This window comes from Cantharellus anzutake, assembly GCF_015039405.1.
Source record: "Cantharellus anzutake strain C23 chromosome Unknown EI90scaffold_52, whole genome shotgun sequence".
Classification (NCBI taxonomy): Eukaryota; Fungi; Basidiomycota; class Agaricomycetes; order Cantharellales; family Hydnaceae; genus Cantharellus; species Cantharellus anzutake.
The window spans coordinates 444,033-457,613 of NW_024067002.1; the positions used below are offsets into that span (position 1 = coordinate 444,033).

General features: G+C 47.7%; 7 protein-coding genes across 7 annotated transcripts; 5 read left to right on the forward strand and 2 right to left on the reverse strand.

Moving 5' to 3' along the window:
• Window positions 1-1,035: 1,035 nt before the first annotated feature.
• EI90DRAFT_3128813 (uncharacterized protein) lies at window positions 1,036-4,500 on the reverse strand (the record flags this gene model as incomplete). Its single annotated transcript, XM_039064134.1, has 7 exons — window positions 1,036-1,298; window positions 1,350-1,398; window positions 1,483-1,770; window positions 1,833-2,018; window positions 2,074-2,328; window positions 2,393-2,859; window positions 4,311-4,500. The coding sequence occupies 7 exons, from the start codon at window positions 4,498-4,500 to the stop codon at window positions 1,036-1,038; spliced, it is 1,698 nt and encodes a 565-aa protein (XP_038912302.1).
• EI90DRAFT_2141682 (uncharacterized protein) lies at window positions 4,411-5,585 on the forward strand. Its single transcript, XM_039052626.1, has 5 exons — window positions 4,411-4,545; window positions 4,661-4,778; window positions 5,063-5,154; window positions 5,238-5,462; window positions 5,514-5,585. The coding sequence occupies exons 2-4, from the start codon at window positions 4,721-4,723 to the stop codon at window positions 5,445-5,447; spliced, it is 360 nt and encodes a 119-aa protein (XP_038912303.1). The 5' UTR covers window positions 4,411-4,545; window positions 4,661-4,720; the 3' UTR covers window positions 5,448-5,462; window positions 5,514-5,585.
• Window positions 5,586-6,040: 455 nt separating this feature from the next.
• On the reverse strand, window positions 6,041-8,077 carry EI90DRAFT_3128814 (uncharacterized protein; the record flags this gene model as incomplete). Its single annotated transcript, XM_039064135.1, has 11 exons — window positions 6,041-6,202; window positions 6,272-6,473; window positions 6,631-6,719; window positions 6,773-6,792; window positions 6,847-6,928; window positions 6,982-7,080; window positions 7,135-7,215; window positions 7,276-7,347; window positions 7,407-7,577; window positions 7,627-8,007; window positions 8,060-8,077. 11 exons carry the CDS (start codon window positions 8,075-8,077, stop codon window positions 6,041-6,043), a joined length of 1,377 nt encoding a protein of 458 aa, XP_038912304.1.
• On the forward strand, window positions 8,076-9,152 carry EI90DRAFT_3072879 (uncharacterized protein; the record flags this gene model as incomplete). The annotated part of the gene is made up of 4 exons (XM_039061404.1): window positions 8,076-8,096; window positions 8,556-8,678; window positions 8,789-9,031; window positions 9,123-9,152. 3 exons carry the CDS (start codon window positions 8,076-8,078, stop codon window positions 8,972-8,974), a joined length of 330 nt encoding a protein of 109 aa, XP_038912305.1. The 3' UTR covers window positions 8,975-9,031; window positions 9,123-9,152.
• A 927-nt stretch (window positions 9,153-10,079) lies between these two features.
• On the forward strand, window positions 10,080-11,538 carry EI90DRAFT_3072882 (major facilitator superfamily domain-containing protein). The gene is made up of 4 exons (XM_039061405.1): window positions 10,080-10,304; window positions 10,367-10,524; window positions 10,586-11,078; window positions 11,135-11,538. Exons 1-4 carry the CDS (start codon window positions 10,124-10,126, stop codon window positions 11,401-11,403), a joined length of 1,101 nt encoding a protein of 366 aa, XP_038912306.1. The 5' UTR covers window positions 10,080-10,123; the 3' UTR covers window positions 11,404-11,538.
• A 554-nt stretch (window positions 11,539-12,092) lies between these two features.
• Window positions 12,093-12,392, forward strand: EI90DRAFT_3072887 (uncharacterized protein). The gene has a single exon (XM_039061406.1). The coding sequence runs from the start codon at window positions 12,121-12,123 to the stop codon at window positions 12,361-12,363; it is 243 nt and encodes an 80-aa protein (XP_038912307.1). The 5' UTR covers window positions 12,093-12,120; the 3' UTR covers window positions 12,364-12,392.
• A 34-nt stretch (window positions 12,393-12,426) lies between these two features.
• EI90DRAFT_3128816 (uncharacterized protein) lies at window positions 12,427-13,566 on the forward strand (the record flags this gene model as incomplete). Its single annotated transcript, XM_039064136.1, has 3 exons — window positions 12,427-12,600; window positions 12,654-13,303; window positions 13,362-13,566. 3 exons carry the CDS (start codon window positions 12,427-12,429, stop codon window positions 13,564-13,566), a joined length of 1,029 nt encoding a protein of 342 aa, XP_038912308.1.
• Window positions 13,567-13,581: the final 15 nt, after the last annotated feature.

A 13,581-nucleotide genomic window follows, 5' to 3' on the forward strand; every position in this document is an offset into this window, starting at 1 on the left:
AATTGAATAGGAAAGTGAGGGGAAGCCTTGTAGCATTGTTATTTTCTGCTGTTGTGATTTTTCCCAATTCTTCTTGGTCTCATTCCCAGCTGCTCCTCAATACTCCTAGAAGCTCCTGAAAGCTCCTGGGAGGGTCCAGGAGCAGCTGGGAGTGAGACCAAGATCAATCAGGAAAAATCACAACAGCAGAAAATAACAATGCTACAAGGCTTCCCCTCACTTTCCTATTCAATTTTCAGACTTTCCCATCAATTCAGTTCTCATTACTTCTCGGGTCTCTGAAAGTATTTTCCATTTTTCTCCATCATTTCTTCCTCAATTTCGCAAATAATTATATGTCCTGAAAGCACTTTAAAGGCACTATAGTTCCTGAATTTTTTTGATTTTTTTCCCTAAATTTTTTTTTTCAACTTTTTAGAGACCAAAATTTTCCTCCCACTGCTCCTGGCACATTGCCTACTCCTCACCACTCCCAGCCGCTCCTGAACCCCCTCCCAGGAGAACACTATTGGCTCCAGGAGTGCCCAATCTGCTGTTTTGTCTCCCACATGCTCCAGCCACTCCTGATGCTCCGGAGCATAACGGACTTTTGCTGATGAAGGGTGGTGACCATTGGGGGGTGTGGAGGTGAATACGGAATTTTGAGGTCCCGAGGTTGGTGCAGAAGGGATGGAGATGGTTGGAGGTGATGGAAGGTGATGGAAGGTGGTGGAAAGTGATGGATATGACAACTGGGGGTAATGGAACTGGGAGTGGTTGTGGAGATTCTTGGCTGCAAGGTCAAACTGACACATGTTCCCTGACACCAACTTGCCTTGTATGTATCTACCTAGTCTAACTTTCCATTCCTAGGCTCTATATCCAATGATTATTCCATCAGAACATGCAAGGACCATGACAGTTACACAAGCAAAGGACAAGGAAATGCTCAGACAAAGGACAAGGACATACTCAGACAAAGGCAAAACACAGACAAAAGACAAGAGAAAAAACAGACAAAGGGAAAGGGGTATAAACATGGTGTATTCACAGAAGCTACTCATCACCAGTTGCAGCACTCTGGCCTCCATGACTTCCATGGCCTCTACGACTTCCACGGCCACTATTGCCCCTAACTCTGCCTCTGCTCCCTTGCCTCTGGCCTCTCCTTCCACGACTGACCTCTCTGGAACTGTTATCTCCAGGGCTGTCATTTCTATGAACTCGACCTCTGCACCCATGCCTTGTCAAACCCCCTTCACCCAAGCTAACTGCAGAGCTAGCCACCACTTCAGTCTGAACATCTGGTTCTGGGCCCTCTGTGAGAGTGTTAGCACCGAAATGTATATAAGAGTTTTGGCTGAACTTACGAGGCTCTTCAGAGGGTATGTTGGGTGATGCTGGATCTGTTTCAGGTTCCTACAGCAAATTTTCAGCATCAACACAAGATGGAGACCCACCCCATGTCAAAACTCATACAGAGAAATTGGACAGTGGACTCACCTCACTATCATTGACATCCATTTCAGCAAGAAGGGCATCCAGGCCCCCAGCAAGGCCTCCACCTTCCACCAACAGATTTGACTCTTCTGTTCTTGCAGGAGAACCGAACAATAAATGCTGATACCACTGCATTGTTTCATGCATTGGACGGAGTGTAGCAGTTTCCTCTCGTTTGAGCACAGTGAGGATGAACTTGTAAAAGTTGAGAAGGATGTCAAGATAATTGGTGTGACTAGGTTTCCCATGGGCAGAAACCAACTCAGTATCACCAGATAGCATGAAATAGACCTGTTATTTCAGATTCAATTGGTTGGTATAAGACAGTCAAATAGGATTTTAGTGGTGCCCACCAGCATTGCAACAATGGCAACAGTGCCTGGAGTTATTTCAGTTACTGCATGTGTAACACCCAATGCCTTTGGCGATGCATGCAGCCTTGCAGATTCCCAATCCTCTAGCAAAGGAGATCCAGGAAGGGGGATAGCAGACACAGCATCATTGAGTGCAGCAGGTCCAAAAATAATAACAATAATTGCCTTGTTGAGCAATATGAGTGAGATGATTAGCATAACACACAAGTAAAGTGCTCACAGCTGCAACAACCTGTGAGCGAAATACATGCTGGCGACAAGAACGGTCATTATTTGGAAACAAAAACAAGGGCAGATGATCGATGGGAGTGGGAGAATCAGGAATTATTCCGAGATGTTGTTGGCATTCTTCAGCAGTTGGGCCATGTCCTGACTTCAGCAATGTTACACTTAAGTCCATGCCAAAGAGTTGAAGGCTTGATTTTCGCAAGCGGCTCATCATTTGCCATCTCCTTGCCCCAACATCAGAAACAAACTAGCCATACCAGAAATATCTGATTAATTAATTGTAAGGCAAGCCACCAGGACATAGGGAATACCTTGGCCAACCAGGGCATAACTCCAGAATGAGTGCGGAGCTCATCTGTCAATATAGAGTACTTCATTTCAAGAATCTTGTGGACACAGTATTGGCTGAAATTTGCCTCGGATGAAAACATTGCCTCAGCTGTCCATGAATGGAAGTTGCTATTGAGTTCCACTCTAAGGGAAGCTTTTGACAAAAAGGGAGAATAGAGAACTGCATAGAGAGCTGCATATTCCCGAATTCTTTTCTCGACACTTTTAATACTGGTTATATCACCAGAGCCAGGATCTGAACCATCTGCATCAGTGCCATCATTGATTTCATCATAGGTATCAGTGTGGGTGAGAGGATCAGTGTTGGTAGGAGGGTCAGCAGGTGGCACAACCTCAGAGCTAGTTGGTGCCTGGAATCGACGAGACCGGAATGCACTGGAGCTTGGTGTCAGGGGACGCGCGTGCTCGCGCAAGATGCTCCGATAACCTAGTTGTGATTAAAGCCGGGGGAAAGGGATGTCCCCATCTTAGGGTCAGCTATATACATGTAGAGTCCGGCAATAAGGAAACCAAACGGATTGCCGATAGAATCACGTGATCATAGAATGTTCCAGAACAATGCCGGAGATGATCCGGGTCACCGGGGCTTAGGTAAGCAGAGTAGACGGGAATTACCGGCATACTTCCCACGCGCATACGCGCAGCCGGCATAGGGTCCAGGGTCATTGCTGATCCCTGACACTTGGGTTTGGTGAGATGGACATTGTGGGCCATGAAAGGAACCTCCTTCAATGTTTATCGGACAGATCGCAGGCAGATTGCAGACAGCGAACCAGGGCCTTGTGGTAGTTGGAAGGATTGAAAACTGAATTTCAAATTGCTAACTACACGTTTTACTATTTGACAACAATGGGAAAGGAGAAGTCCAACACTCGTAGATCAGCTCAATGATGAGGGAGTTGGAGGTGTTAATGTGCAATACAAGCACTGGCTGCAAGTTTGGTGATGGGGGATGCCGTCCGCTTTGGGATTGGTTGGCATAGAATGCATGCAGTGTTGCAACATTATCCCAATCCCATTGCTGACTGCTAATCGGCTTGGTGGTGGTGGCAGGAATGGCTGGGGCAATGGGCATCCGCTGCGAGGTTGAGTATATAGTGCCGAGATTAGTCGGTGTGCATGCGATATTACAATCTGGCCTAACAGTGTTGCTGATGAGGTTTGGTGATGATGAAGTCGGGAGGTGTCAATCTGCCAGTACTGCATAGGAGTAGGGAGTGGTGTAAGATAGTAGTAAGTGCACGTAATAAATTATTGTTGAGGTACCCGCGATATGACACAACAGTATTGTGCCATACCCAGCAGAACCACCCTAAAGCAAACATGATATTGCGCACCTAGTCATACCAGTCCACTGCCTCTCATCATGTTCCGAGTCACTGATAATAAGTTGAAGTGGCCAGCTCAGCCATATTTTGTGTGTGTCATCGCTTCAGGTGTTGCAGAGAAGCCCATGACTGCTACTTGCTGAACTGATGAAGGGAGTGTTCCTATTCCGGACCATCCACAGTTCATCAATAGTTGTTGATATAAAGCCCAAGTAGAGTAGGTATATGTAGGAGCTCGCTGGCCGAGTGGTATTACGGTTGTGTATATTAATTGTAATTGTGTATTAATAATATGTCCTATATACATTCGATTCCCTATATAGTAATAGGCTCCACTGGAGGGTTGTGAGTTCGAAACTGGGGTGGTCTTGATTTTTGGTCCATTTTACAAACCCATTGCATCATATTGCAACACGGACCTAGCCATTGCAACACGGACTTAGCCATTGCAACACGGACTTAGCCGCTGCAACACGGACCTAGCCGTTGCAACACGGACCTAGCCATTGCAACATCAAGTGTTCGACACCACGGTTGCATCGCCACTTACCCGTTTTGGGCATTGCATTGCGTTGCAACGCATTTCCACGGATTTCGGTTTTTTCCGACAAAAGAAGCACGTGGCCATTCACGTGCTCTTTGTGGAACGCGCTGGGTGGGGCATTTAGGTTAGCTGTAAGACCTACACGATGATTCTCCAAATGCAAATCACCCGCCTCCAACACGTCTCTCTTGTGCATGAGGAAGGGTTTCTGTGTATGCCCGCAATATCAAGTGTCTATTTGGTAAAGCTGAAGATTCGTGCAATATTGCGCCCCAATTTCTCAAGATCCGTAAGCGGCGGCAACATACTTAACATCACAAATTTAAATTTAATGGAGGCACGAGATTAATTGCTAGGTTATGCCGTCATCGGTACGCATTATTCAATGCCTAATGCCTCTAGACTGATCATCCGCGATGTTCATTCTTGGTTGTCTGGTTTGCAAGTCTGGTTCTGATTTCTGCTGCATGATCGGTACGTTGGTTTATCTTTTTCTCTTTATGCGCGTCCGCGGTACGCTTCGGCCTCCGTGCCATCTTTCTTGTATGCGCGCCCGCTGAGCGCTTCGGCCTCCGTGCCTTCTCTTTTGCGTCCGCGGTACGCTTAGGCTTCTCAGCCACTACCTCTTGCGTCCGCTGCACGCTATTGTTTTATAGCCTTTTTTCTCTCTCTTGCGTCCGCGCACGCTGGAGTTTGTCTTCTTCTTCCTATGACTCCGTCGTATATTACTAACTAATTTTCTTATCAGTTCTGGTTAGGATGTTTGGTTGGCGTTGAATTTTCGGTCTTGCATTGGTTAAGGCAGTTTAGCCTTGGTTACCCTTTGCAAGTTGGATCCCGGATGTTTACGGTGGCTCTTCTTTTTTTGGCTGATCCCTTATTTTTGTAACTTGACTTCTTCTCTCTTGTTGGGATCTCCGTTGTCATTCTCAGTCGTCTTCATCGTTACCCTCCACCTGCCTCATCGCCTCCTTTTTTCTTATCTCTGTATTTACCGGCTCGCTTCAAATCAAGAGGCTTCGACTTCCTGTCGGGGCCGTCGCCACGCTACCCTTGACGCATTCGCTCACACACAAGTCAAGCATCGGGTTGACGGCACACTGGAAGGGCTGCTTGTGCCGCTGTGGCCTTGCTTGGGAATAAACATGATCTGATGCTGTCAGTCACACTGCACGTTCTACCAACATAATGTTTTATTTTGGAAACTAGCAGGTGGAGACTGGAGCGCTGACTTTTGGACGGGTGGCGGAACGAGACATCACAGAAGAGACGCAAAAAGATGATCAACAAAGAATAGATTTAGGCACGCTGCGAGGGCGTCATGGATATTGGGAATTCGCGTCCATCAAGATATAGCAGCAGGTACATATGCTCACCATTGACCAGTCTCAGTATACTTGCACGATACAACATGATGGACTGCACCCCACGTTGCCCCACTACCATCAGGGCATGGTTCAAACCAGCTTCAGCCGAAGATCACGCCAGAGTTTCATCATATCCTTTTCTAGAGGCAATATTGGCTCCTTAATGTACACCACCCTAGGTACGCGATCAGACATCTGTGTGGCTCAGTTGCTAGGTTGGTCAACCATTGATTTGTAGTGTTAACAAAGCAGTCGATTTCTAGTAGAAGTCCAGTGGTGAAACCGAATGACAACAGGCTTTCGAAGGGGAAGATGAAACTCGGGCCAGTTTGGACAGGGTGATAAGTGATTTAGGTGCGCGGTAATGTGTCAGACTTCATAAAAGTCAGGATAGGAGACAAAATCTTCCAACCCCTTCGTCCTCACGTGGTGGCGGTGGACGAATCTCTGAGCCAAGAAGAATTCGAAACCGTTAGCAGACCAAAATACGTAAATGGCGACAATTACGATAACAAGAATAGTGCCAAAAAGCTGCGGATGATGTTGTGCATAGATCGTGAGTAAGCCGTCACGGTGGACAGGAACAAAGTTGATGCATACCGCATATGTCGCGTATGCCGCTGGTTTTGGGGAGAAAGTTTGTATTGCGTCGCTAGCAGAACTATGGGGAACCGTGAGGAGTTGGACAGATACTACAAGGAGGACGATAGCAGCGGCCACGGTCGCCAGAGCCCCATACTGTAGAATGTCGATCACGAAATCCCAAAAGAGCGGTGTCGCAAAGGGGTGATTTGAACGTTGGCTGCACCAAGTCAGCGCGACTTGGACTGAAGTAATAATCACTAGGCCGATCATGAAAAGGGCAAATGAATAGCACATATACGAGATGTTTCCCCTTGAGGCGCTTATTTAATTGTGTGTGTTAACAGGGGGTTTAATGGAGGCCCAAAAATGCGTACCTCATGATAGATGAATAGCTCAAACCAGCACCGAGAACACAGATGACAGACATCGCGTTGAAGAACCCCGAACGTGCCTCGAGGGCTTCCTGAGAACATAACGGTTTGCACACGACCAGCAAGGAGGTGGATACAACCTTACTTTCCCCCAATCAGAAACGCCTAAACCATAGATAAGCGCCGTCACCGTCCATTATTGTTTGAAGGCACACTCACCTGCATAGCCTGTCAATTCCTTGTTGGTCTGAGTCCCGGCAGCTTCGCAAATTTCGTGGATCTCTGCAATTATCGCCGCAATCTTGGCGGAGGTCATTAACGGAACAACTGAGTAATGATGTCCAATTCATCTACCTGGTCCTTCACAAACTGGGAGTCACCCACGCTGCGTCGCCATGCCTCAGTCCGTACTCGTCTCAGTTCTCGTACTCGTCTGAGCCCGGAGCTGAAGGCCTAGGAAAGGAATGTGGGGATTCGCTCCTGGGAACTAGTGGATATGTTGCGAACCTCATCTTCTTCCTCATTGTTCGGTAACGCATCTTTCAAGTCTTGAAGAGCTCTATGCTCGTCCTGGGCCAAAGCTTGTTGCTAACACAGTCAATGTTAGACGCACAGGGGATTGTATGTAGCCCAACATATTGAACGTACGATTGATTTTAAATGTTCAAGTCGATTCTTTCTCTCTTGGACCAAGGCCTTCCCTAATTCTAGATGGTCTTGCTATGCATGAACAACCATATTATTTTCGGCATCCTGATGGTATTTTGAAGAGAACTGACCTTGGCATGTAGGTATGGAGGCTGGAGACTCCAGAGGAATAGCATTTCTTGCAAACCGCCATGTGAGGCTATTTTTGCATAAGGAACGAAAACAGCCCATAAACTAATCCTGAGGGCCCAATGGTAAGGAGGAAACTTTATTTGTGGTAGCGGATCTTTTCTCATTGAGTTCTAATGAGGTGGGATGAGGAAGGTTCGATCTTAATGAAATAGCGCTTACGAGGGTCACAATGGGTAGCCATACAAATAATACCACGAGATTCAAAGGCATGAAAATGGTCAGGAGTAGGAGCCAGTGCAATAATTGGGCAAGGTACACTGAATAATGTCGCAGTGGTTTTTCCCATTCGGCTTCGACATACCGCTGGGCCATGTCTAATAATTCGACCTTGCGGAAATCGACGCATTCATGTACTGGACCCTGCACTACTGGCAACCCCCCACCAAATGTTTGCGATCTACCGAGCACACGGCACCGATATGATAAATCTTTCTTTCGATCTCGTTGAAGGTATTCATAGAAGGTAAGAGGACTGATATCACTTTCAGGAGTCTGAGCATTTGAAGGATTAGGGTCGTCAGGTGTCTGCACCCGCACATGCTGATAAAATAATTTCGGTGGGTAGATCTTCGATACGAAAGATGAAACTTACTCTCGCAGGTCCGATCATGTCCCTGGTCCCTGTCAAGGTAAGGAAGAATTCAGGGTGGTGGAAAAGGATTGACACACAAGGGGGGTTTGGCCTTGTGAGGGGACGGCATCCATATGCAAGATCCCTCCCCTAAGTACCCATCAACACGAGGCCCGAGTAGTACGTCGCTGATCTTGATTATTCAATTTCCCTGGTGCGCGCGCAATTTATACACGTTTGAGCGCATTGATATCACCTTTTCCAGCACGTACCTGGGTCAATCATGTCCAATTGCCTGCCTCCACATGCACATGCATAAAGTGTAATACAGATAAACAGCTTAATTAGGGCAGTTCTCCCAAACGAGGCTATGAACTCGCTTCCGACCAGTTTGGTTGATTGTACTGGAACTCCGTTCAGTGCCTTTGTTCACCAGTTCAGAGCACATTGCCGACCGAACTGAGAGTTTGCACCTCCAAGCTGCAAAGGTGCCTGTCTGTGACCCGCTGAATACAAGCCTTGGTCTTCCCTACAGTCTACGTGCGGACTAGTGCTGTTGCCAATGACAATGGGATTGACAACGTTATACACAGAATCCTCCAAATTATTACAGTTCCAAGTACAAGATGCGTGGTTCGAAGTGCCTGTACGTATATGTTGGTAGTACTTCCGGACAACTCGGTGCACTTGCGAATGCTGGAGCCGATGACGGATTGACATTGCGTTCGTGCTCCAGAGGAGGGTATGTAGGTACCTGGAGTTCAGCTGGTTACATTCAGTGTTCCGGGCGCTTATCCCTCACGGGGTAACCGAGGAAATTCGAAATACAAACAAGCAAGACCTGCACACACAATGGGGATCTTTGTGACGGCGATGCTCGGAAAAGGTCGCAGTCAGAATATTTGCTGTGTTTTCTTCATTCATAGTGTGAAGTAAGCCGGTTTTCGTGCCAGGTGGATATACGAGGGGAGCCTTTACAACGGTGCTTCGGTCTAACGGGGCATAAGTAATAAGAGAGATGTGCTACAAGATGTTGCCTCTACCATAACCCTAGAGAGCCTCTAGAAAGCCGTGACTGTCAGTTGAGCTGGCAAATACCGCTTTTACGTAAGTGGCCGAACGCCAAAGTCCGAATTGTGAACACAGCCACACACGTAAGGACTGGGCGCCTCATGCCAATTACCAATTCGCTGACAATGGTGACGATGATCTGTCATACACCTGTCGCATTGAATAAGCGCGTCACATACTGGAAGAAAGCTGTAGAGAGAAACTCAAAAGGTTGTCATTGGAAACCACCGGGTGATTGTTGAATGGTATTTGTGTGCCATATACATAACCGAATAGCATTCGTCAAGTAGCAGGGCAATCTGAATCTCCCTGCTATTATTCCATGTAAGCCGTCGGCTCCGACTTTTCCTTGTGATTGGGTGCTGGGATGAGTCATTCGATCTGTGGGAATAAAAATCTAGGTGGGAGCACTTTGCGCTTCCTCCAGACTCTTCTCACCCCTCCCCTCCTCAACTAGCCTTTGTCTTTCCTTGCGTTCATAGCTATGGAGCATCAGCCACAAGAGACAACGCCTCTTCAACCTCATCTGAGGGCCGAAGATACAACTACCTGGAACGCAACGAAAGATATAAAACGGACTCCCCTGCCAAAGAAGCAGCTTGCGATACTGTTCCTCCTTCTATTCTCGGAGCCCATTGCTGCGTGCTGCATATTTCCATTCATTTCCCAGGAAAGCTACTTAGCATATTGCAAGCGTATCAGTCTAATCTTACGTTATCACAGCTTGTGGATGAACTAGGTATAACGCATGGTGATCCAAAGGCAACTGGATACTACGTCGGGTTCATAGTCAGTTGTCGCAGCTGTCACCTTTACCATTCACTAACCTCTTCAACTTTTTGTAGGAGTCGCTGTTCTTCATTGCCCAAGGTAACCACGATCTACTGTCGGATACAAACGAGACCACATGCTCATCTCATACCAGCTCTTACTGTGCTCCAATGGGGCAAAGCCTCTGACAAATTTGGCCGTCGTCCGATTCTCCTTATTGGCCTTCTAGGCCTCTCATTATCCATGATATCGTTCGGACTCTCTAAGACGTACACACAGGTTATCATAAGTCGTTCAATTGCAGGCTTCCTTAACGGAAACGCCGGTGTCGCGAAAACAATGATAGCTGAGATGTCTGACGACACGAACCGAGCTATTCTCTTCACGTTCCTCCCTGTAGCATGGATATCTGGATGCACCGTTGGTGAGTGTTTCCCCATCTACGATATGAGATACCATCTCCTGATGCAACTCCCGAATGGTTAGCCCCCTTTGTCGGAGGGTCGCTCCAACATCCTGCGGAGCGCTTCCCCGCTTATTTTGATCATCCTCTTTGGAGAAGATATCCGTATTTTCTTCCGTGTTTTGTCGCTGCATCTTTCCCTATCTTTGCTTTCTTCATAGGACTCATGTTTTTGAAAGAGGTTCGTCCAACCCGGAAAGAAGCCCTTGTCTACTCTCTATTCAATCCTCCCTGGCACTTAGACTAATGAATCTGTGCGCCGCGTACCAAGAGGAGCCTCGTATGGGTCGGTTTCATCGGAGGATCGCTTTGAGTCGACACCACGCAATTCATCTACTCCTACCCTTCGTGAAGCGATCACCAAACCTGTGGTCATTGCCATTGCAAATTACGCAGCCCTCGCTATAATTGATATATCATTATTCGCTATCTTCACGGTGTTCCTCGCCGTCCCTCTTCACGCTGGTGGTCTTAATCTCCCACCCCAGGTTATCGGGAATATTCTCGCTTCCCTCGGTGGAGTCAGTGGCGCTACACAGTTTCTAGCGTTCCCTAGAGTACATAAACGATTCGGCGGGAAAAAAACGTTTACCTTCTCGATCTCCTTCTCATTTCTGCTATTAGCTTGTTTTCCGATTATACACGTAATTACACTAGTCTATCCTGGATCATGGATTAAGTTCGCTATCATTGGTGTGATGATGGTTATATGGTCGGTATATGATATGGGATATGGTTCGTTTCCTCCTTCATTCCCATATCCTTCCTCACGCTCAACACTTCCTGGGTAGCATCCGTTTTCCTGTTCATAACTGCTTCTTCGCCATCACCGTCCCTTCTGGGAACGGTAAACGGTGCAGCCCAGACGATCATCAGCTTGGCACGCGCATTTGGGCCCGCTGCGGCCACAAGTCTGTTTGCTCTTTCAATAAAACATGATTGGCTGCGAGGATACGGTGTCTTCTTGTGCCTGACTTTGGCCCCTGTCGTGGCGATTTGTCTGTCAACTTTGCTGCCGAATGACGTGGAGGCTAAGATAAGTAGGGATGAAAGTGCTTAGAGTTGGACTCTCAGCTAGATAGGCGTTTCTTGTCAATAATGTATCACGATCGCATAGATACGGAACAATCTTGGTTATCAGTAGAGTGAAGCCGTGATGCTGATGCGCGGCCAATATATCAATGTGATGTTTAGCTTGACATTGGCAAGAGGTTCGTCTATGAGTCGTTGGTCGTGACGTCGACGCTTCTTGAGCGATCCCATCGCCCAAATATGAAGCTTATGGTGGTTGGAATAACTCCAAGAAGAAATATAAATCGGTACAGAGATTCCCATTGCCAAACTTTCGAATGCAATGTACTAATGATTCGGGGGGAGCCGTGCACATCTTGTTGAAATATCTTGTTTCTTGGCTTGTTGTACGCTGTGGACTACTCGACAATGTCCCACGGACTATAGATCTTGCGCACGGGCATTTCCATGAAGGATTGCCCGATGCTTCTACTTTTGGGACCCATGTTGATGACCGCAGTCGGGGATGGCTTAAAAGCCACCTCGCGCGATTTTTTTTCTCTCTCCTCAGTTCACGACTTTGGAACTGAGGTGAGACCCCCTTTTCATCACTTGGAATATTGTCTAACGTTGTATATATTTCCTAGCGCTAATTCGCGACTAGTTCATAATTCCAATACATCTATGGGGCCCCAGGGACTATTTCATTGTGCGCAAGAGGTATTCCGTCAAGAACAGCTCTCACAGACCTGACCATTAACTTTCCATGGGACTGATGGGTTCAATGAGAACGCAACTCACGATCCCCGTGTTGCGTTGCTGGCGAAGTGTAGCGTTGGCGGTCCAGCCCCAGTCGATTGACCGTAGTTGTTATCAGCAACACGGTGGATGTCTGAGCAGGATATCGCAGATTGTTGGGCATCGCGCTCCCGTTGCCAGCATTCTGACAGAGGCTGGCTCTGCCAGCAAGGTATCAGCACCGCCACCACGCGCCGTCCCGATCAGCTAAGCTGTCTCAGTCTCTTCAGCCCTCGCCGTCGACAGCTTCAAACCCTCATTTGACAGCGTCGACATGGTCGTGCTTGGAGATGCGCTTGTCATCGAGCCGCCATTGATAAATTCTTCCTGTCCCTGGGCTTCCAACTTGGAACAGTTAACGGAGCTCTACCGGTCGCCTTACACCGGTGCCATAACAACACGGACTGCGACCATGAACGGGTTCGATGAGGACCCGAACGTTCAAACCGTATGTAGCGATCACTCCTGATGCACCACATATCATTATTTCTCCACCAACAGGTGGCATTCCATAGGACCTCGTACTCTTCAATTAACTCATACGGATACTCTCCTTTCCCGCTCCAGCAGTATCTTTCCTGGTTGGAGGAAATCATCGAGTCTCATCCATCATCCAACAAACCATTTATCATCAGTATCACGTCCTCACTCCCCGACGAGCTAGCTACGATGCTTGATAAGATCCTGGCTTTCAGAAGAAGCGTCCAATATCTCAGGGGGAATGGGAAAATGATCGAGATTGGTGTCGAACTCAACACCAGCTGCCCTAACATTCCCAATAAGCCACCTCCGTCCTATGACATGGTAACTCTGCTGCCTCTCCTGGAGGTACTTTCTTCGTTCCATGAGCGCCAGCTTCAAGGGGATCCCCCATTACCGTTTTATATCCCCATAGGCATCAAGTTATCCCCTTATGTGCACAATGGTCAGTTCACGGAGTTGGTGAGCACGCTTCGTATTCTAAAATCAGCTTCGGGGCGGAATGCGCACCCTATATCGTTCCTTACGTGCACGAATACACTTGGTTCGAGCCTTCTATTCCAAGATCAGATCGAGGGTGCACCGACTCGAGTGGCAACCGAGTTTGCGCTGCCATCTCCCACGGGACACGGAGGACTAGCCGGAGAGGCCATCCATGCGCTGTCATTAGGGTATGTACACATTGGCATCCACAAAATCTCGTATGTATCATCTAGAGATGCACATTAGGAACGTCCAGGCTTTCAGCCGTGAACTTGAGAGGGCGTCATCTGATGATGTGCGCCTTTCTGGGATCAAGATTATTGGAGTCGGAGGCGTCACGAATCGTGAGGCAGTGTTAAGAATGAAAAGGGCCGGTGCGAGCGTAGTAGCGTGTGCTACGGCTCTGGGGAAGGAGGGCGTCATGGTCTTTGAAAAATTGAACGGCCCATAAATTTAGTTCCCCTGC

Bases quoted from the DNA above. Each gene is read 5' to 3' on its own strand.
- EI90DRAFT_2141682 (XM_039052626.1), top strand. From the start codon at position 4,721: ATGTTCATTCTTGGTTGTCTGGTTTGCAAGTCTGGTTCTGATTTCTGC. The intron at 4,779-5,062 runs GTACGTTGGTTT...AGTTCTGGTTAG, and splicing joins TGATTTCTGCTGCATGATCG to GATGTTTGGTTGGCGTTGAA. The intron at 5,155-5,237 runs GTGGCTCTTCTT...TGTCATTCTCAG, and splicing joins TTGGATCCCGGATGTTTACG to TCGTCTTCATCGTTACCCTC.
- EI90DRAFT_3072882 (XM_039061405.1), top strand. From the start codon at position 10,124: ATGATATCGTTCGGACTCTCTAAGACGTACACACAGGTTATCATAAGT. The intron at 10,305-10,366 runs GTGAGTGTTTCC...CCGAATGGTTAG, and splicing joins GATATCTGGATGCACCGTTG to CCCCCTTTGTCGGAGGGTCG. The intron at 11,079-11,134 runs GTTCGTTTCCTC...CTTCCTGGGTAG, and splicing joins GGTATATGATATGGGATATG to CATCCGTTTTCCTGTTCATA.
- EI90DRAFT_3072887 (XM_039061406.1), top strand. From the start codon at position 12,121: ATGGGACTGATGGGTTCAATGAGAACGCAACTCACGATCCCCGTGTTG.